The sequence below is a fragment of the Protopterus annectens genome, chromosome 1.part0 (genome assembly GCF_019279795.1).
Source record: "Protopterus annectens isolate FY-2018-M chromosome 1.part0, PAN1.0, whole genome shotgun sequence".
Taxonomy (NCBI): Eukaryota; Metazoa; Chordata; order Ceratodontiformes; family Protopteridae; genus Protopterus; species Protopterus annectens.
In genome coordinates this window covers 551,811,384-551,835,013 of record NC_056725.1, presented here as the reverse complement: position 1 = coordinate 551,835,013, position 23,630 = coordinate 551,811,384, and the positions used below count along the sequence as shown (strand labels likewise).

The following is a 23,630-nucleotide window of genomic DNA, read 5'->3' as shown; positions in this document are numbered from 1 at the left end:
GCTATCCTGTTGGCACTAACCTCTGCCAGGAGAGTTTCAGAGTTACAAGCTCTTATGGTGGTGGAACAATATATTATTTTTCATCAAGACAGGGTATCTTTGAGGACTAATCCGACTTTCATGCCTAAGGTGGTTTCCAAAGTGGCTTTAAATCAAACTATCCACTTGCCAACCTTTTTCCCCACTCCTCAAAATAAAGGGGAAAGGATCTTACATTCCTTGGATGTACATCGACAGCTACATTTTTACCTGAACAGAACCAAGGACATCAGAAAATCAGAACAATTGTTTGTTTCTTATGCATCAAGTTCCCAAGGTAAAGCCATTTCTAAACAAACCATTTCTAAATGGATTGCTCATGGAATAAGATGTTGTTATTCACACCATGGAAAGCAAATCCCAGGGAGCATTCGGACTCATTCCACCAGAGCTGCTGCCACTTCTGCAGCCTTCCTCAGGGGAGTTCCTACCAAGGACATTTTGGAAGCTGCAACTTGGAGTTCAGTGCATACTTTCTCTAAGCACTACAGTTTGCCTCTCTACTCTAAGTCTAGGGCAGGCTTTGCCTCTGCGGTCTTGCAGGGCCTTTTAGCTGCCCCACCTTCTTTATGACCACCTCCCTTTCTTACAGCTTTGGGATTCTACCCTACAGTCATGACTGCAACAGTGAAACACGATGAACATATTACAGTTGTGTACACCTACCATAAATGTAGATGTTCGAGTGTCTTCACTGTTGCAGTCTGGGTTTCCCTCCCTCCTGTCCCCTCTTATTTTTACTTTTGTGTGGTTCCTTTTTTCACCATTCTTCTGAGGTGTATTTGCAAAGGTTTTGGGACCATTTTCATTTTGGGACTCCTGACATCTGGGGCAAGAAAAACTGGAGAAGATGGCGTCGGCTGTCAGCGTTATACTCCTGGTGCTCTGACGTCAGGGAGCAGGGTTGAACAGCCGACGCCGGACCCAGACTTTGGGATTCTGGCCGACCGAGGGCTGCCTGCCGGCAGGGGAGAACCCTACAGTCATGACTGCAACAGTGAAGACACTCGAACATCTACATTTATGGTAGGTGTACACAACTGTACTTTCTTAGCTATTCTGCAAAAGCAGTTGACAGAGGGTGTGGAATGCAACTCAAGTGACAAAACTAAGTACACAATGCAGCATAATAAATGCTGACCAGTGATGAGTCACTGCAAAAACAGTACATGTGTAACATTTACAGCACACTATCAGATAAATGTTGCTTGCCAATTATTTCAATTTCTAAATAAGCAAAAGGTTGCCTCACACACACACACACACACACACACACACACACACACACACACACACACACACACACACACACACACACACACACGCACGCGTACACACGTGCAGATTAAGGGCAGAGAAACAATAGGGAGAAAGTATGTTAAACACCCACACAATTTACATTAAAACTCAGAGGGAAAAATAGAAAGCTAAAAAGAAAATGCTACGGAGGAAGTCTGATAGACGAGTGCTTTCTTACCAAATTAACTGTCATACGTTACTGCACATATTTAGCGCTACCAAAGCCATACTTAGTTTTAATTTTCATTTTTATGTGACATATGGGTAATCATATCTCAATTATATGACAAAAGGTTGGAACTTCCATATTAAACCAGTGCCTTCATTTACTTGCATTTAACGGGAGAGTGCTTTTCACTTTTCTATAGTGAAGATTTGGGTAGTAAAATACAACTGATTTACACTATTCAAACTTATTTATTGAGGTTGAACATTTTTACAACTTAAATACAATGGCCCCACTAAAATGGGCCAAATGATGGAGCAGACAGTCACAGTATAAACACGAGCTCAGACATCGATAGCTTTCACCCTGCCCGCTTCTGCCTGATCTTCAGCTACTGCAGGATAAAAATGGAAATTCCCAACAAAAGGTTTACTCATAGACATCCTTCTTGTCTGCAATATAATCTACAATCTCCTGAGGAGTCATTAGCTTCTCTGCTTCTGCATCTGGAATTTCAAAACCATTGCTCCAGTACAATAAAATAAGGAAACTGAGTATCCTGACTTGTTTCACCACTGTCCAAAGGTAAGGTATTCAGTAACTGCTGAAAATAAAACACCAGAAACTGATGATTAAGAAAATGAATGGATTGAAAGTTTCTGAGGTTGATGTTTACAGTTGAGAGTTGTTTTATTCCGGCGAATTAAAACAGTTCTTTAATGCAAGGATGAAAGAACATATTAGGAAAATAATTAATGCGTCTATGTTTGTCATTTTGCAATACATTTTAAGCAATATCATAATAGCCAAACTGATGCTCTACAAGTATTTGTTTTTGAAAAAGTGAAGTTAACTTTTACAAGTGGTAAGAACTTAAAAACATGTTACATTAAAATTAGGCTTTATTTATTTTTTGGGCCCTTTGCTCCAACTTTCTGTTGATCATCGACCCTTCCCTGACCAATCAGGCCATTTTTTTCTCCTTCACTGGTATGAGGGTTGTCCAGGAGAGACCATCGTACAGTCATTAGGGCATGTTGAAGGTTTTATTTTGCTATCTCACTGGCTCTACTAGCATGTATCTGTCAAGCTGCAATGTGCTGATGTCAGAGGTTATGCCTTCACTTCCATGAGGGTTGTACCCTCTGGACAGCCCTGTCTCTTGCCTTGAGGCATGAGCGGGAATTTCTTGGTCTCCACCAGGGAAATAGCACTGCCCAGTGTGCCCCTAAGTGCATGCAATCCCCTCCCTGTCCCCTCAAAGGAGATGAGGCTACCTTGCCAGAGCCTGTAGTCTGGCACCAGTAACCTGGGTCACAGTCAGGGCTCTATTGTTTTGTACCACATTTCTGGTGGAGTTTATTCCTTTAATACTTTGATTTCTGGTGGCTTTAAGCAGGACTGTAAATTAAGGGTGCTTCTTTCTGGTTAACTAATCAGTGTAATTGTTAGCCCTTTGAGTATTGATGGTCTTTTAGTGGTTTATTAGTTGATTTAGAGTTTTATTGGATGTCATTTGTTGTAGTCTTTTCATCCTCCTTGCAAGGCTGAGTGCTGAAGTACTATGGGAATAATTTATATTTATTTAAAGTCTTGACCATTACTTTTTATTTTGTATTTTGGTAGTTATTTGTTATTTCTGTTGTTTATGATCTCTAATACATTCGATGGAATGGGCATTCCTACAGCCTTAACAGGTGAAGTTGCAGGAACATCAAGAAGTAGGGATGTGTTTAAATAGTTAAGATAAGGAAAGTAATAATAGAGAGAACTTCCCCCGTCTTATTAGAGAACAACATAACAACATTCTGAATGCTGCTTCTCTTGTTTGGTTATCAGTGGATTGAGACAAATAATTGCTAAAACAAGAGCCTAAGAATCATTGATTTAGACATTAGGCCTTGGGATCTTCATGTTTATAAGACCCCCATCTACTCCTTTTTACTGTAAATAACAGTAATGAGAAAAGGCTGTATTTAAGGTGGTTCACAGCAGCACAATTGAGGTACCTTTGAATGAGTACAAATATTGATTCAGTGGGACACCTTAAAACAGAATTGACTACCCTGGGAATTTTGTTCTATTCATCAGTTACTTAAGAACGAACTTCTATTTCCACCATGTCAAAACTTTGCAAGATATAATGAAAAAAATTAAAAATCTTGAAAATAAATTAGTTCAGAGAAAAAAAGAATAAAATAAAAAAGATACCGTTGATTATTCTCAGAATAAGGTGTCCATTTGGAGAAAACAGGGTTATTCAACTGAAGAGGGAGGCAGAGGTCAGGTGGCTGAATTTAGGGTTCTGTCAATGTATTAATTAAAGTTTTTCCATGTTCTGCTTCCTGAAATTTGTTGCATGGTACCTTAGGAACTGAGTTTATGCCATCTTCTAACTCAGTTTGTGTTTGTGTCTTTCGGCTTTTCCCGGATAGGGGTCGCCACAGCGGAACTCCGGTTCGCTAATGATTGGTAGTTGATTTTTACGTGCTGAGTTACCAGCCCTGATGCACAACCTTCAACGAAGGTACGCCCATTCACACATGTCTCCACATAGAAGACGCGCTAGCTGAGAATCGAATCTGACAGCGTCTTACTGTGAGGCGACAACGTTCTAACTCAGTACAGTAAATAATTCAACACCAATGAGTTATGGCTCCAGTAGTAATAACAACTTTGGGAAAGATAGAAATTTATATTATAGAATGCAATTTCATGCTTTAACCTCAGTGCCAAGAAATGCATAATAATAATAATAATAATAATAATACCTTTTGTTAACTTGGCCAGCCTGGGAAATATCTCATCAATAAAATACCCCTAAAAGTAAACACAGTAGGCAGGGATTTAGAGACTCGTGTAGATAGTAACCTGTATTTGACCAACATGTGTCAAAGGTAGAAAGAAAATCATTGTATGTCACTCAGGTTTTAATTGTGGGCATAGCATCTAGGTCCAGAGAATTCATCATGCCACTATACTCAGCCCTCATCAGACCCATCACTGAGTATCATAGGATCACAGGAAAGTACTAGGCTAATGACCCTAGGGTCCTTACAAGCCTAGCCAAGTTCTACCCTTATTTCAGTGATTAGCACCAATTGGCCCTGTCCAAGAGGGACAGAGGTGGAATCCCTAGGATGAATTTACGGTTACCCATCCAGTCGTCCAGACTGCATTTGAAGAGGGCCAATGAGGTGCTCTGTTTGACATTAAGTGGGCATCCATTCCAAAGGTGTGGTGACTTCTGGGAGACAAATCTGTCCCTCCAGCAGGTTCTGTAAATGTCACATACCAGGTTAAGGTCTTTAGAGTGAGTATAATGCTTCCTTTGGTATGTACCTGACCAGGCACATGCAACAACTGGGACTTCTACAGTGGTTTTAAACAAAAAGAATACAGGGTGTAAGCAGAATGCCCTCTGCAGATCACCTCAAAGCCCTATCCCTATACTGTTTTTTCTACAGACTGCTAACAGGCAATTTATGCATGGCATACACAGCATCATTGGATCCCACTTTGTTGGACTTTTTGTATATTTGGAAAAAGAACAGCATTAGAACTTATAGATCCAAGGATTTAAAGTTTACTTGCAATTTAAATAATACATGTTAGAGGCACAGGTATGTATATCAGGGAATTCCCATTCTCTGGAATATTCTTCCCATCCACAGGTAGCAGAACTCTTCCCTAACCCTCTTCAAGCATAATCTGGACCAGTGGATGGGAAGTCAGAATTTCATCTGTGGTCTGACACTTATGTTTCTGATGGACAGATGCAGCAGTTCAATCATGCCCTAACATATACCAATTAAAACAATCTCTAAGGCAAAATAGCCTGTGGATACATTTGGGTTGCATGCTTAGTCTTATAAAGCTCTAGTGGTCATTAGTCTAGTAGATTCCTATGAGCCTATGAAGGAGGTGGCTGTAAGTTATAATTTAATCTTGCAGGGCAAGACAAATAAAAAGTATAGAAGGTTAATAAATGACTTTTAATAACTTTGTTGAGACAATTGGTAGTCTTACTTATGGGGAGTAGGCTGCTTTGGATAATGTGAGTGGTCAACTCAGAAAATGTTCTAAATATTCCGTGTATTAATCTGTCTAATGTGCAATTGCCCATCTATAATTTAGGTACCAACTTTACTTGCATAGTCCTTCCATAGTTGCAAAGAACATATATTGACTGCTTAAAATTCTTAGGAAGTTAACAAAAACAAAAACAACAACAAAACACGTCCTGTGTTAGCTACCAGTAAAAACTCAACAGTTAGTAAATGAGATTTAATTGAACATTTTGATAAAATGGATTGGCCTTATCCTAGAGGGGTCTCTAGAATAGATGGACCTTGGACTTCTCTGATAATGTTTCTTGTTTTTTTGTATTGATGATTGCACTGCTAGTAATGCATTTTATCTTTTACTCTATCATGTGGTCTTGTATTAATGATTTAAAGAGTGATTATATTTTTGAAATCTCTAATGGTGGTAGTAAAGCTTTGTCATGTTCTAAGCAAAATGAATTACAGTGTCTGAAAAAAAAAATGAAGTAATACAAATTCAGTTTTGACAAAATGCAGTGAAAGTCATTAAACAAACTTAGAAGTAATATATTTTTTAAGCAGGCAGATAGAGATATAAAATTAGTATGAATGCTCACCAGTAAAAAATATGTGTCTTTATCAGCTTGATAAAACTAATACTTATATTAAGATGGATTCACGTAAATAATATTCAGCAGTTAAGAAGTATCACAATTTTTTTATGATAAAGTCTTAAATTAGGATATTGTTAGGTAAGACTGTAGACAAAAATGTACTTTCTTGATGATTATTGATGTGTTTTTACTGTTTACACTAAGGTGTACAAGGTAGTACCCCCTCCACCCAATAGACCAATTATTTCTGTAATTGGTTCATTAAGTGAAAATGTGTGAGGGTGATTAATAACTACATAATAAAACTGGTAATGGGATTAGAATCATATATTAGGTACACATTTGACTTATTGCTTAAAATGTCACAGACTATTAAAAACAAAACAAAATGAAAAACGATATCACAGACTATTAGAATGATGATATATTTTGGATCACTGTTGATATTTCCAGTCTTTTTGGTAGCTTCAGAAATACATATGGTATGGAAGCCTTGAAAACATCTCAGGGTGAATTGACTTATTTTTGTCTATTAACATTTGTTTTTGAAGACTAGATATTTAATAATTTGAAATATACCACAATGGGTGCAAATTTTTCATGTGTGTATGCTTGTCTAATTTATGTCTTTGTTTGAGATAGAAATTATCTCTTCAGTAGTGAACTCTACCAATCAACAAAAAGTATTGTCTTATTACTAACTTTTTGATGATTTGGTATTTGTGTCTAAGAGGGACAGCAAATTAGTGGATTTTTTTGCAACTGCTTTAACTGCCAGTAGATTTAGTTATTCCATGACACATGAATGTCACTTATTGATAAATATTTCTTGGATTTTACTTTGCATGAATTCTAAAATTAGAAAGTAAAGTATTGTGAAAGGCTACATCTATGCTAGACTACCATCCATCAAACCTTTTGGCTTCTCTTCTTAAGGGTGAATAATTGAGGATGAGAAGACCATATAGCTGTATGTGATATTTTTTGGATGACAGTAAGATTTTGTCTTAGATGTTTGTAAAACGAGGTTATAAGCTGGATGACATCATAGATGCCTATTACTTGGCTAATAGTATAGCTCACCAATAGTTATTGCTCTTGAATAGAAGCTTGGATTCATGGACTGATACACATTATTTGTCTAGTCCACTTAGTTCCTATAATAAAAATGTGGCTCCTAAGTTGCATCAGGTTTATTTTGTCTCCCATTGTAATCTATAATGTGTGTATAATATAGGTCATTGGCAGTGGCATAAAACAGGTAGTACACTCACCTTTGGTGGCAGCAGACCAGAAGGCTATGAGTTTTTTACCCACTCCTGGAGCATTAGGGTTGCTTCACTCCTGAATGTGCCATCTTTTGGATGATATGTTATACTAAGGTCCATCTGCATGAGATGGTGGTAGTTCAGGTGGACAGGTGGATGTAAAAGACCCCATGGCACCTATCAAAATGGTTAGGGAAAGTTTCTGTATGCCCTGGCCAAATTTCCGCTTAGTAATAGAAATACCAGCTTGGTTCTCCACTGAAAAGATGCCACTAGCCTAGCAGTACTAACCCAGTCAATAGGATTTAATTATTTAAACCATTTAATTAATTTAACTAGTTAATAAAAAACATACGCTGGTATAGCTCAAATTGCTAAAAAGTGCTGGAGCATTTTGATTTCAGATACTGGATGAGTTCTTTATTATATAGGAGTGTACTTATTTCTTATTGTGGTGGTAAAAGTTTGGGGGTATGTTGATTCATAGTTGTTTCAAGACCTTGTTGAAAATTTTACCACTGTAATCTGCAAGGGCACTATCCATTGTGGTAATTGTTCTATTTGTCCCTTTATAGGCAGTGAGTGATTTTAAGAAAATGAATGGTATGACATTTACTGTGGCTGATATTTACAGTTGCAATACTGAGGGTTGATTTATTATATTTGTCTCTCTTTTTGAGTAGTTTTACTCTGTGGAAACTAAAGGTATTTTAATGCAAAAATAAAAAAACTTATTAGGAATATAATTAATGGGCCTATTTTTAGTCCTCTGCAGCTGTAGCGTTGTTGCCTCACAGCAAGAGGTTCTCCCGTTCGATTCTCGGCTGCTGGAGTGCGGGGAGTGCCTTCTGTGTGGAGTCTGCATGTCCTCCCCGCGGTTGGGTGGGCATTCGAAAGACATGCGTAAATGGGCGTACCTTCTTTGAAGGTTGAATGTCGAGCTGGCACCTCGGCGTTCATAAAAATCTACTGCCAATCATTAGCGGACCGGAGTTCCGCTGTGTCGACACCTAACCGGGAAAAGCCGAAAGACAATAACAACAATGCATTGTAACCAGGATAAAACTGATGGTCTACATGTTTTTTTTTTAGAAAAACAGTACAGTTAATTTTTATGTATGGTTAGGACTTAATTGTTATAAAACAAAACAGACATTATTCATTCTTATATATTCTTATTCCATCACTTGGCTTGTGGTAGTGGCATCTAAATGGTCTTAGTGGAATGGCAAGAGAGAGAGATGGAGGTGAGCAAAAAAGGTGGAAAGAAAGATTGGGGCATAGCCAAGAAATGGGAAATCAGATGGATTAGGAGATACTCAGAGATGAGGAGTCAGAGAAAATGTTCTAGAGAAATGGAGGGAAAAAATGAAGAAGAAGTAGAGAAGTAGGAGGAGTAGGGAGGGAGACGAGAGGCGTACAGATACAAAGGGAATGGCTAATAAATCACTTCGGGACTGTGGACTGAACTAGGAGATGTGTAAGGAAAGAGGAGTAAGTGTTGAAATTACATCTCACACTATGGTTCTGAGCTAGACTGAAGTAATCATTTGTTTTCACACCAAAGTAGATAATGACAAGAGAGATAGTAAACACAATAAACCTCTCTCTCTATAGTGTGCAGCTCCTACTGTGCTTTCTGTTGCCTTTATGAATACATCCAATGGCATTGCTATTCTGGAGACACACAAGCTGTTTCCTTAACCTAATTTCACATTACAGCATCACCTTCATGAAGTTTCAGAGACTTTCTACTTTACTTCCAGTTATCATACTACAGTGACTATACCGGTAAGAAACTGTACCAACTCTAGTAATGACTGTCATTCCAGTATAGTTTTTTTTTTGCTCACTTTCAATTGGTTTTAGGACTTCTGTTATAGAAAAAAAGTTAAATGGTTGCTGGAATTTGAGCAGAACCAGACGGTCGCTGCACTGAGTCCATTACCCAGTCAGGTGACTCCTAAGATACCCTGTCAAAAGTAGCTCTTATTATAAACAGGCAGTTGTGACTGTAAGGGAATTTCATAACACTGACATGGATTAAACAGATAAATTACAATGTAGTGCAGATTTAGTAGGACTGTCTAATTAAGGTTTTTAATTAGCTTCAGTCTGTTATTGATTTCATGAGTTTTCTTTTTGAGTTTTGCTGTTTCTCTTGCAGTGGAATGCCAACAGCAGAAGCCGAATTTGCATATACTAAAGAAGTAGAACAACTTGATGGTTTTGGGGAAGAATGTTTTCCTGCAAAGGTATGGTATTGGCAACAAAACTGTGCCATTTCAAGATCTGGTGATGTAGATGCAAGAGGTAAATGAATGCATTGCAAGGATGATTTTATACATTTATGAAGATGAGCTGAAGAAGGGGATGATAGATATTCTGTAGAGCATTAAGTTTTTTCAGGCATCAGTGTTACTGTACTACAGAGATTTACCATGTCTTATTACATTGTGTGTTCCCTCTTGACATGAAATAATGCAAGAATTTCTTATCAAGTAATAATAAATACATTTCCATTCAGTATTTTCTATTGATAATTTAGTAAAGTTAAATAAGTTATTCTCAGATGTGAATGGCATACATATATATATATATATATGTGTGTGTGTGTGTGTGTGTGTGTGTGTGTGTGTGTATATATATATATATATATATATATGTGTGTGTGTGTGTGTGTGTATGTGTGTGTATGTATAAATATATATATATATATATATTTATATACACACGCATATGTATGTGTGTGTGTAAATATACACACATGTATGTATATATTTGTACACACATGCATTATACAACAGCAGTAGTGAAGGCTATTTACAAGTAATTTTAGCCCATTCTCATGGCCGCAGTCTTTCAGCTTGTTACAGCTAATCCACTGTAATCCTTGCAGTTCAATGTGCATATTTGCAGGCACAACAAATATAAGAAGTGATAACTATTAATGTTATGCAGAGCCATCATCTGCAGCAGTCAGTAAATATACCACAACTGTGTACTAAACACCAGAATTAAAAAGAACAACAAAATCTTTGCTGGCACTAATAATTGTTGTGATGCTGAACTAAAAAGATAAGTCATCAAAAAAGATGACACAGAATGCTCAAACCACCAGTTAAAATAAAGGTACATAATTATCTGTTATTCCCACAGGACACAGAACTCGTAACAGTGGGCATACTTTAACTTTGCTGTCACTGAGGTTAGTGTTTTGCAGAAAGCCCACACAAGATAGAGTAGACAAAGCAGTTGCAGCATACCCTTAATTTGTTATGGCACCTGTTTTCACATCCCTAGTGCAGTTGTTGATGTAACCATAAGTCCGTGTGAGTTTTCACTTGTGCTGGCCATTCGTATCTTAAAGCTGTGTCACATGTGATTTGTACACATTCCAGCACAACCATCTTTTCTTATATTTCTCGACAAACTTACTGTCCATGTATTAAAGTGCTGTAGTAGTATTTAATGTACATGAGTCCATTTAATTGCAGGTGAAAGACCATCAGTTTTCTTCCTGCAGCTTTATATTGGTTCTGTCTGCCTTACCCCAGATATGTCTGTAGATAAGTTTGGTTTCAGTGCCATTGTCTGAATGCCTCTACCTGCCATAAGCTCTGAGAGTGTTTCACACATTAGTTCCTATAATAAATTCGTATAGGCAAGTTATTACAAGTTATGGAACATCTAAATGTGGCAAATGTTCTGTATGTAATCAGGTGGTTATCTTTTTTTCCTACAATTAATGGGATGAATTTTAAATCTGCTCAACAGTTTGATTGCAATACTGAAGGGATTATCTTTGCTTTATGATGTCCTTGTGATTTATTTTACATTGGAGAAAGCAAAAGGGCTTTTACAACCAGATTTTAAGAGCATGTTAGGGACATTAAATTGTGTTTAGAAAGCCCTGTTGCTACACATTTCAAGGAGTTTCATCATAGTGATGCTAAATTGTTGAGTGGTTGTATTTTGGAACATGTTTTATTAAAATTAGGTGAATTAGGGTATCTTAAAGATACTTGTTATACAAAGAAACTGTACATATTTTAAAAATAGGTACCTTCGTTCCAGAAGGGCTAAACAATGAATGTAATTGGAAGTATTTAATCATTTATAGTAGTAATTATGTGTGAATATTTTAATATATGGTATTATTTAACAGTGTGTTTTTTAAATTTGATTTGTACTCTTTGAAGGGATTTGTCCAAGACACTAGAGAGGTTAATAAATTGTTTTGGTTCTTTGGTTCTGTAGCAGTGGTTGCCTTTTTTCTATGCTTTTTTTGTGGTTCTGCTGTATTGCTCTGTTAACCTGCCCCCCCCCCCCTTTGTTTTGCAGGATAACATTGGTAATGACGTTCAAATTGGTGTTTCTTTCATGGGTATTTTTATCAAGTATAGAACTGGAAGGCCAACCACAGTATACAGGTAAAATAATTTAATGATTTTCAGTGAAGAAACTACAGTAACATTTGTTTGTGTTTTACTATCAGGACTTTTCTCATCAACTTTTTGTGCAGGAGAATCTAGAACAGAAAAGGCGCCATTTCAATGCACAGGCTCTAATGGGTCTTGTAGAATACCAGAGCTATAGGTTATGACATCATTTAATAATGTGAAGTCAGAATGTACTAGAAGCTTGATTATTGTTGTACTGGTGCTTTGTTGTGCTGCTTAGAAACCTTAGCCCATCATTTTCTGCTGCTCCAATAAAACTGTATGAACTAGAACAGCCATAGGAAATTCAAAGCAAGACTGTGATCATCAGTCATTAATCAGCCATAGACTGACCTGTGCCATGTAGGGTCAAATGGCATTGATGAAGGATAGTAACATACTGTGGTGATTAGTGCGAGGACAATATTGAAAAGGCATTGGGGCAGTCTTGCATCTTCAGACAAAATACTGGTTGTAATGTAACATCCGAGTTGTTGCCTCAAGGCTTAGTGGCTGTTTAAAGAAAAGGACATTTGGCTAGTAAGGAGCACGCAAGGGAAACTGATCAAAATTATAAGAGCACTTATGGATAAACTGGTGTGTAACTTACTACACGCTGATACAAGATAAAGTGAAGAAAAGCAATTTTCTGAAGTAAAACAAATCACCGTCAGAAAAAAAACAAGTAGCTTTTTTTACAACAAGCAGAGCTTTCGGTCAAACAACCTGGTTAGCAGTGAAGAAAGTTGTTTGACCAAAAGCTCTGCTTGTTGTAATAAAAGCTACTTGTTTTTTCTGATGGTGATTTGTTTTACATCAGTAAACTGGTATGTACACATTGGACGTGTGAAAGGAGTATTACTAGCATTGCTGTCAAGTGGATCATTGGGAAGCTATCTTCAATTCCCAGTTGCCCTCAAGCATTGTCTAGATGTTCTTCGTGTTTCACTGTTGCAGTCATTACATTTGGGTAACCTGCTGGCAGGTTGCCCTCAGTCGGCCTGAGTTCCAAAGTCTTGGATCCTGCGTCGGTTGCTGTCTCCTCTTCCATGATGTCAGGTCATCAGGGGTGTAAAACATGCAGCCAATGCCATTTTCTTTAGTCTTTCTTGCCGCGCGATGCCCGAAGCAGAAGCATTTCGCAAGTGCCGGTTGGTCGACTACTGAAATATTCGAGTTTGAGTTTCAGAACCGAAGTCATCACTAAAGCTAAGTACCCCGTTGGGGAAACGTTTTTCTTGCTCCATACCGATGTCAGAAAAAGTTAATAATTGTATTACTTGTGGGAAGCAAATACCTCATAAGGATTTCCATTTATACTGTATTCCTTGCCTAGGCCCTGATCAGAACATGCCTGGCTGTCGATGTTGTGCTAGATTTAACCAAAGCACTATTAAGAGTCGGTATATTTTTGACTCAAAGTATTTTGGAAATAGATTTAACTACCCAGAAATGTTGTCGGATAGCAATCCGACTACTGGAGTACATAAAAAACACAAAGAAAAGGACAGAGAAAGACAGTCGAGATCCAAAACCAACGATGAAGCTTCTCCTAAGCCAGTCGCTGGTACTCAGTGAGGTGCTTTTGCAGCCCCTGATAACCGCTACTTTCAAGTCGCAGGCCTCTACCGACACCCATGTGCGAGTCTGGCATGCCGTGAGATACTCAAGGTATTGGACCGACGGATGTGTCTCCCTCGGATGGGTCTGGAGCCGCTGAGCAGGCACCGGCTTCTGAGGGTGTATTCAGACCTCAACATTTGTATATCAAACCGACGACAGCTGCAAAAACAAAGACAAAAGCAACTTCTAAAACTAAAAAACTGATGCATGAGCCACATGCACAGGCCTCTGTGCCTAAAAAACAGATGATCAAAATGGCTGAAGACCTTATTACCTTGATCAGGGGTACCCTTTCCCCTTTCAGATAAGAGGCCTAGGCAAGACACTGATTATGAATCTTCAGATCAGGTTTCTATTTCTTCTGATTCCTCTTCTGATCAGGAATTATCTATACCTCCCTGTGAGGATTCAGATGCAGAGGAGTCTATACCATCTGCATCACCTCCTGAGGATTATTCATTTGGAGAAACCTTGCATACTTTGAGGGAGCATTTTCACTGGGAGAGTCAAGATTTCTTAGAATCAAAAAAGTGGCTCAGGGATTTCCTTCTTCTGCCTCAGCACAGGTCTTTAGCCATACTTCCTGTTTTAGACTTGTGGATGATGTGTTTTCAGAGTCAAGCTTGACCCCTGACTCCTTACCTCCGGCTCCCAACAAGCCTGACAGATATTACAGGGTCCCCGACTCACATAAATTCTTATTTAGAAACCCTGCTGCTGATCCTGAAACTATTTCACAGGATTCAAAGGGAGTTAAGGCCTCAACAGCAAAAAACCCTACCCCCTCTGACAGAGATTCAAGAGCACTGGATAGATGGGGAAAAAAAGGTTTATACATTTGCTACCTTGGCAGTAAGGGCCTTAAACTGTCAATTTCATATGCTCAAGTATCAACAACATGTTATGGGATTGCTAAAACAGAAAATGATGTTGATTTCTGAATGTGCAGAAAATAAAGAAATGCAGGAATTATTGCATGCAGCTGAACAGGTTGAAAAGCATACTTTGCAATGTGGTTTTGATTCCTTAGAGGCCTCCTGCAGGGCCGCAGTTACTGGATCTGTGATTAGGAGGCATGCCTGGCTAAAGGAACAGAATTTATTTTATTTATTTATTTATTTTATTTATTTTACATTTGTTGACCGGGCTAGTCTAGCTGGATACATATCCTTTTTCAGTAGAGGCCCGAGGAGAAAAGCTCCAATAGTGAGAAAAATAACACACTACAATTAGTTAGAGATACAACATTATAAGGATAACAAATCAGTATGACATCTATATATAGAAGGTAGAAGAAAAAAATGCTAAGCTAAGGAGGTGACAGGACAGGCTAAAGTGGTGTAAGGACATGGGTACAATTGGGGAAAATCAAATGGTAGAGAAGAGCTTTAGAGTGAGAAGAGTGAAGGGAACTATGAAACCTATAGGAATTAGTCTGGGTTTAGACATGGGCACAACCAGTGGGACTTTAAGTATTCTCTGAGATTGTTTTTGAATTGGTTAAGTGATGGAACAAGTCTAAGGTAGTTAGGAAGGGAGTTCCAATGTTTTCCAATAGAGTTAGCATAAAGAGCGTCGCCGCCCAAGTTATTAGATTTGATGGTTAATACTAGGTTACTATTTGAAGACCTAAGGGAACTTAAGTTGGTGTAAGGGGTAAGGATTTTACTCAGAGAGGGGGTTTTGTCTGGTTGATTTATAATTTTAAATGCTTCGATGAGTTGATTGAATTTAAGAAGATTGGGCAGTTCTAGCCAGCCTAGTTTCCTGAGGTTGAGGCAATGGTGGGTGCGATAGGGTGTTCCTGTAATAAATCTGGCTATATGGTGGTAGGTGGTAGAAAATTTATTGAGCTCACGTTTATTGAGGAAGGAAAATATAGGGGAGGCATACAGTAGAGTGGTAAGGAGATGAGTGCGGGCAATGGTTAATCTAGCATGAGGAGTGAGAAAGTTCCTGATTCTGTACATTGAGCCTAGTTTCTTGTTAACTGACTTGATGGTTTGGGCAATGTGCATATCAAATTTGAGCTTATGATCAATATAGACACCTAATAGCTTGGTGTGGGAGACAGGTTCAATGATGGTGCCATTAAAGGATTCGACAAAAAAGGACCTAGAATTTCCAGGTTGTGGCTCAGGGGGTAGGAGAGTGATAGACGAGGGGAAAAATAGGAGTAACTTGGTTTTAGTTGGGTTAAGTATGAGTTTCAGGTCAGAGAACCATTTTTCAACTTTGGCAAAACATAGTTGGGTGGCGGTTTGGAGTTTCTGGAGAGAGATCAGAGCAGATCAGGGTGGAGTCGTCCGCATATTGTATACAAGTGGTTCTAGGGATGATTGTGTGAAGATCATTAATAAAAACAGAGAAAAGGAGGGGGCCAAGTATAGAGCCCTGTGGGACGCCAGTGTTGTTAGGGAGTAGTTGGGATAGACTATTATGCCATAGGACTGCTTGATGCCGACCAGAAAGGTAGTCATTAAACCAGTTGAGTGTCAAGTTGTCCAGATGAAAGGTTTGCAGGGTATGGAGTAGTAGCTGATGGTTTACCATATCGAAAGCTTTTGATAGATCAAGAAAGAGCGCAGAGGAGATAAGTTTATTGTTACGGTTGTTGTTTATTGAGTCGACAAAGGAGAGGAGGGCAGTAGTAGTACTGTGATGGGGGCGAAAGCCATGCTGGGTAAATGATAGCAGATTATTGAGGGTGAGGTGGTGGAGGAGTTGTTTATGAATACACCGTTCTAAAATTTTTGCTATTGGAGAAAGTATTGCGATGGGCCTATAGTTAGATGTTTCAGTGGAGGAGCCTCCTTTGTGAAGTGGAATGATATATGAGATTTTCCAAATGGGGGGGACGGTGGCCTCGGTTATGGATCTGTTAATCAAAATTGATATGGGGTAGGCAATGACATCAGAGGCTAGTTGGAGGTATTCCGCTGGGAGACGATCGGCCGCAAGGGTGGATGGTTTCAGTTTTTAGTAGGGAACGAATATAGGAGGTGGATACTGTTTGTAGTTTAAAGGAGAAAGGAGGTGAGTCAGGAGGAAGAGTTAATGATGGGGAAGAGGTGGGTAGATGATTGGCAAGGGACTGAATGGTCTCCGTAAAAAAAATGTTAAAGGCATTGGCTATCTCTTCAGGTTTATTACTAGTAAGTTTCTCGGGTATAGGGGTAGAGGATTTACCAGGATGGAGGAGGTTGTTGAATCCAGCCCAGAACTTTTTTGGGTTAGTCTGATGTTTGTCCTGGAGGTGACAGAAGTACTGTTTTTTATCTCTAGCGATGTCTGATTTCGTGGAGTTTCTGAGTGATTGAAATTTAATACGATCTAGGGGAGTTTTGGTGGCCCGCCATTTGTTCCAAGCCTGGTCACAGTTTGATTTTTGCTTTGGTTTCTCTTGTAAGCCAGGGAGCTACGCGATTTTTAGTTCTAATTAATCGATTTGGAGCATGGGAGTCAAGGATGTTTAGGAAAGTGTCATTAAAGTATGACACGCCTCGCTAGGGAAGCAAGGTTAGGGTAGACCAGTTGCAGAATTTTAGTTCAGCTAGGAATAGATCTAGGTTGAACTTTTTCCTGTTTCTAATAAGTTTATGTAGGGGTGGATTGGAAGTACAAAGCTTGTGCTTTATAATATAAGTGACAAGGTGGTCGCTAAGTCATTGGGAGGGTACCGGTAGAATAATTGTTAGCAGCTTTATTGGTGAGAATCCAGTCAATGATACTCTCCTTTGCTGTGCTACCAATTCTGGTAGGAGCTGTGATATTTTGGGAGAAGCCATATAGATTGATTGGGTGGGGATATGTCTTGGCAGAGAAGTAGGACCAGTCAATATTAAAGTCCCCTAGTATAATGGTTTCCTGAGGGTAGTTTGCGGCTAACCAACTTAAAGTAAGCTCAAGGTTTTCAAGGTTTTTCCCTGGTGGGATATAGATTACTACTAGATTAATACATTTATGGGAGTTTAGGCAGATCTTCAGTGCAATAAGTTCAATATTAGAGACCTGGGGGGGGGTGCAATGTGTTCCTAATGATGTTAAGTCTGTTTTTAAACATTACAGCTATTCCCCCACCCTTTTTGGTAATTCGATCATTCCTAAGAATATTATAGCCAGGTGGGAGAATTTCTTCATCCTTTGTATGGTTTCAGCCAAGTTTCTGAGAGACACACGATGTCTGGGGAGTGCGTGGCTATCATAGCATGTAGGCTGTGTACTTTGTTGTTAATGCTTCTTAGGTTGAGGTGAAAGATGAGGAGGGAGGTATTAGGAGTGTGAGGTAGTATTGAGGTGGCAGGGTCTAGATGAGTGGTGGGGCCTGGATTGGGATGAATGTCACCATGTTGAGTAATACATAGTTTTAGGTGATCCAAAAATTTTTGAAGTTTGTAGAGTATCTTAAGGTTAGATTTATTATGAGATGGTCTAGGGCAGTGGAGGGTTGGTAGAATATGATTAAGGCCTAGAGGTTTTGCAATAAGGGAAGAAGGAGCTATAAGGTTAGGTGTTAGGTGTAGGCAAAAGGTAGTGTGGGTATTGGGGAATGGAATTCCTAATAGTGTTTGGTGTTCATAGCGAGATAAAAGGTAAGGGATGAAAAGGAGTAGAGTTAGTGAAAAGATAAAGGAATACTTGGTTTTACCCATGGTGGTGAGTAAATGGTAATTGGTGGGGTGGGAGGATTTGGAGGGCATGGTTAGTTGAGAGGGATGGCTGAGTGTGTGGGAGGAGGAGTTATTAATCAGCAGACTGCTGCAGATGGAGGGGAGGGAGGTGGGATTGGCTAGATGTATCTATAAACTTAGAGGTAGTGGGGGCGGGTGGGATATGGGGGCAGGGTGGGGCGCGGAGCGAGCCCGAGCGAGGGCGAAGCGGAGTGGGGAATACACCGACCTGGAGGTTGCAGGGCCTTAGTTTCAGTAGGATACTGATGTAGGCTCCAAAGGTTGAAAAGGACCTTACGACTTCAAGACCCCGGAGTTATTGCAGGGTAAGGATAAAATACATATAAATTCAGAAAGGTACTGTTGAGTTTGCAGCCTACAGAACTTAATCTTGGTAGGTTTAATCACTGTATGGATATAGCTTTTGCCCTGTAATCCTTTTTTAGTTAAAGCAGAATTAATATCAGGATAATTGCTTTTACCCTTAAAGTCCGTTTTAGTTAAAGCTGATGCAGAGTATCAGATTGTGCATTCGCACCATGGTGGGGTTAATTCAGAGCAGACGCCAGGAACCAAGGAGACACGCGATAGGTGTTTAGTGGGAGAGGGTACCTGTGTGTGAGGAGAGTAGTTCGGGCAGGAGGACAAAGTTGTGGCAACAGGTATTGAGGCAACAAGATGGCGGAATCTGGCGGGGAATATGAAAACTCCCTGACGTCAGAAAACCTACCTGGAGGTTGCAGGGCCTTAGTTTCAGTAGGATACTGATGTAGGCTCCAAAGGTTGAAAAGGACCTTACGACTTCAAGACCCCGGAGTTATTGCAGGGTAAGGATAAAATACATATAAATTCAGAAAGGTACTGTTGAGTTTGCAGCCTACAGAACTTAATCTTGGTAGGTTTAATCACTGTATGGATATAGCTTTTGCCCTGTAATCCTTTTTTAGTTAAAGCAGAATTAATATCAGGATAATTGCTTTTACCCTTAAAGTCCATTTTAGTTAAAGCTGATGCAGAGTATCAGATTGTGCATTCGCACCATGGTGGGGTTAATTCAGAGCAGACGCCAGGAACCAAGGAGACACGCGATAGGTGTTTAGTGGGAGAGGGTACCTGTGTGTGAGGAGAGTAGTCCGGGCAGGAGGACAAAGTTGTGGCAACAGGTATTGAGGCAACAGATTGAGAATTTGCCTGATCATGTTAAAGCTAAATTTTTAGATGCACCTTTACAGCATGATACTCTGTTTGGAATTAAGTCAAAAGAGGTTTTAAAAAAAATGGAAGACAAAGCAAAGTCTATGCAAACTGTAAAAGACTTCTTACAAGTGCAGCCACCAAGATTCAGTAGACACTGGCCTACAAAAAATTGGTCCTTTCCTGTGTCAGACAGAGCTCAAAGGGGCAAATCCAGACACCCTAAGGGTTCCAGATACCAGGCGCAAGATTCATACAGGTCAAAGGAATGGGGCGCTTCTACCTCCAAATCTGGAGGAAATAAAGTGCAAACCTACAGAAAACAGTCCCAATGACTTCCTTCTACCTGCACCAAGCACTTATCTTTTGGCAGCACCTTTAGGGGGAAAATTAGCACTTTTTTCTCAAAATTGGCAGTTAATAACCCAGGACAAGTGGGTGCTAGACATAGTATCACAGGGATACAGATTCCCTTTCCATAATCTGCCAATGGCAAACAGTTGGCCAGATCTGCCAAAAAATCAATGAGCAGAGGCACAGAAACAGGTTACGTCCCTCATGGATATGGGGGCCATTCAGCCAGTACCAGAACAGGAAAAAGAACAAGGTTTTTACTCTAGACTGATCTTGGTACCCAGAAAGGACAAGGTCTGGCGGCCAATACTGGGTTTATCGATTTTGAACACATACCTGGACATTCCAAAATTCAAAATGCTGACTTTGCAGCAGCTTCTGCCCAAGCTGGGCAAGAATGCTTGGCTGGTGACATTAGACCTAAAAGAGGCATACCTGCATGTCCCAGTAAGACAATCATGCAGAAGATACCTCAGATTCAAGGCTGGATTTATTTTATTTTATTTTATTTTATTTTACATTTGTTAACTGGGCTAGTCCAACTGGATACATGTCCATTTTCAGTGGAGGCCCAGGGAGAAAAGCTCCTCTACAGTACTACTATAGTAAGACTAAAAGAAAAACTTTATCAGAAATATATCAACATATACAAATAATATCTAATAACATATTCTTTAAACCTTCTGTTAGAATTAAGAACATTTGAGTACAAATATGAGGTACAGTAAGAAGTCTCTCTATTACTTAGAAAAGTGTACAATATGACAGTACAGATAAAGTACCTAGTTAGTCTAATACATCTTTAAAAGAAGATGGAAAGTAGAGATTTAGTTCCTTTATTAGAAGTGAGGTAATAGAAACAGCTTTGTAGAGAGTTATGTAGAGAGTTAGGTATACGAGATAAAGAGAGAGTGGATATTGAATCTCATAGTAGGGAGGTATGAAAGGTTAGTCTGGGTTATTGCAAGAGCAAAGCCAGTGGTTGGAAAAGAAATGTTTAAGTTTAGTTTTAAATAGTGGGATTGATGTTTGAGTGGCGAGGTCTTGAGGTAGTTGATTCCATAGTTTCCCAACTGAGTTTGAGAATGTGGAGTCACCTGCTGAGTTCTTAGAAAGAGAAGTATGAATCAGTATTTTGTTGGAGGAGCGCAGGTTTTTCAGATTGCTATAGGGTTTTATGAGGGTGGAGAGCATTGGGGTATTGTCTGGGTGGTAAAGAGCTTTATGGGCAATTGTAAGTTGGTTAAAATGTATAAGGTTAGGTAATTCTAGCCAACCTAGTTTTTTAAGGTTAGAACAATGGTGAGTCCTATATGGAGATGCTGTAGCAAATCTGGCAATATTATTATAAGACGTAGTTAGTTTGGTAAGATTATATTTAGAAAGGTTTGTATAGATTGGGGAGGCATATAAAAGGGAAGAGATTAAGTGGGTTCTAGCTATAGTGGTTCTGGCTTCAGGAGTAAGGAAAGATTTAATTCTATACAGAGAGCCTAGTTTTCTGTTAGTTGATTTTATTGTAGAGTCAATGTGTGTGTCAAATTTGAGTTGGTTGTCAATTGTAATGCCTAGTAGTTTGGTGTTATTGTCTGGGGAGATAAGGATGCCATTGTTGGCTGTGAGAGAGAAATTAATGGAGGGAGACAAAATGGTGGGTGTAAAAATCAGGAGTTTGGTTTTCTTTGGGTTAAGGAGGAGACAGTGGTTGGAGAACCATTGCTCTATGGTAGTGAAGGTATTTTGTGTAAGGGAATAAAGTTCTGACTGTGTTGAGGCTGAGCAGATAATGGTTGTATCATCAGCATATTGAATGCAAGTTGATAGAGGAGTAGCTAGGTAAAGATCATTTATAAAGATGGAAAATAGTAGAGGGCCTAAGATAGAGCCCTGAGGAACTCCTATAGAGGTGGGAAGGAGATCAGAGAGATGGTTATGCCAGAGTACTGCCTGTTTGCGGTTATTCAGATAAGATGTGAACCAATTTAAGGCTGTATTGTCAAAAGAGAGGGACTTTAGACGATGGAGGAGAAGTTTGTGGTTGACCATATCAAAGGCTTTGGATAGGTCAACAAGAAGGCTGAAGAGGGTATGTTATTATTGCGGTTATTATTTATTGAGTCGATAAAGGAAAGTAAGGCTGTAGTAGTGCTATGGAAAGGGCGAAAACCATGTTGGCACTTAGCTAGGAGGTTATTATTTAGCAGGTGATTTAGTACCTGTTTGTGGATGCATTTCTCCATTATTTTTGCAAGTGGTGATAATAATGCTATTGGACGAAAGTTAGAATACTCAGTAGAGTCACCACCTTTAAATAGTGGGATAATATAAGAGATTTTCCATAATGATGGAACTGTGCTTTCTTTTATGGTCCTGTTAATCAATATGGAGATGGGGTAAGCTATGGCTTTTGCACCAATTTTAAGGAATTCTGCTGGTAACTTGTCGGCTGAGGGAGTTGTAGGTTTTAATTTTTGAAGTAAGGATGATATATATGTGGTGGGTATGGGTTTGAGGTGGAATGGGGGGGGAGTGGGACCTTGGTTTAGCAGTTTGGAGGTATCAGGGCTTTGTTGGTTAGCTAGCTTTAGAATGGCAGAGGTAAAGAAAGTATTAAAGGCATTAGCCGTTTGTAATGGGCAGTCGAGGTTAGAATCAATAGGATTTGGTGTGGCAACTTTTCCTGGTGATAGCAGTGTATTAATGGCGGTCCAGAATTTATGTGGTTGGTGTAGGGATGTTTGTTGTAGCTGAGTATAAAAGTTCTTCTTGTCTTGTAGAATGGCTTTTTTTGTTAAATTTCTTTGTTCTCTGAAAATAAGGCGATCAGTTGTATTTTTAGAGGTGCGCCATTTTATCCAGGCTTTGTTTCTACTAAGGATTAGATTCCTGGTGGCATTAGAAAGCCATTGGGCTGTTTTAGATTTAATTCTTATAGAACGCATTGGAGCGTGATGTTCTAGGATTGTCAGAAAAGTATGACTGAAGTAGTTAACCGCTTCGTCTATAGGGAGAGATTTAAGAGATGACCAATTAACTTGCATAAGTTCATTTTGAAACAGAATGGGATCTAGGAATTTTTTGCTACGGGATGTTATGACTTGTGTGGGGATGGTTAAACTTGTTTTATGCCTGATGATATATGTTAGAGAGTGGTCGCTGAGGTCATCTGGGAGAGTCCCTGTTGTATACTTTAGCTGGGGACTGTTTATAAGTATCCAGTCAAGTATACTTTCTTTGTTATTTTGTTTGTTTGTTCTTGTTGGGGAGTTAATGGTTTGAGTAAAGCCATGTAGGTTAATAAGAGTGGGTGGATTGGTGTATTGACATAAATTCCAGTCAATATTAAAATCTCCTAAAAGAATAGTTTCTTGAGGAGATTTAGTGAAAGCCAATTTAATAGGTCTTCTAAAATAGTGGGATTTTTCCTGGGGGAAGATAGGTGCAGATAATGTTAACTGTTTTGTGAGGGTTGAGCTGAAGTTTGGAAATAATTATTTCTACATTATTATCAGATGGAAGAGTATGATTTTCTTTGCTTATTTGCAATCCGGTTTTATACAGAATTGCTACCCCACCACCTTTTTTGTTTAAGCGGTCTTGCCTGAGTATGTTATAGCCAGGGGGGGTGATTTCATTATCTTTAATTGTAGGTTTGAGCCAAGTTTCGTTAGGCAGAGTATATCAAACTGTTGGACATCTAGGAGGGCATGGATTTGTGGTATTTTGTTACAGATGCTTCGTATATTTAATTGAGCAATTGAGAGTGATTTGGGGGGTTTGGTAGATGGTGTTGGTCTTGTAAATAGTTGGTGGCTTTTAGAGAATGGTAGGGGTGAGTTAGGGCCAGGGTTGGGGTGGATATCACCATGTATTAATGAGCAGATTAATATAGGGTTGTAAGATTGAGAAATTTTG

At 39.1% G+C, this 23,630-nt stretch overlaps 1 protein-coding gene across 1 annotated transcript in view; it reads left to right on the top strand.

The window, feature by feature from the left end:
- PTPN14 (protein tyrosine phosphatase non-receptor type 14) overlaps positions 1 to 23,630 on the top strand; it is a 1,716,286-nt gene that overhangs the window by 1,373,447 nt on the left and 319,209 nt on the right. The window contains exons 9-10 of the mRNA XM_044061300.1: positions 9,600 to 9,687; positions 11,777 to 11,865. Coding sequence (XP_043917235.1) covers positions 9,600 to 9,687; positions 11,777 to 11,865 — 177 coding nt within the window. The remainder of the gene's footprint in view (positions 1 to 9,599; positions 9,688 to 11,776; positions 11,866 to 23,630) is intronic.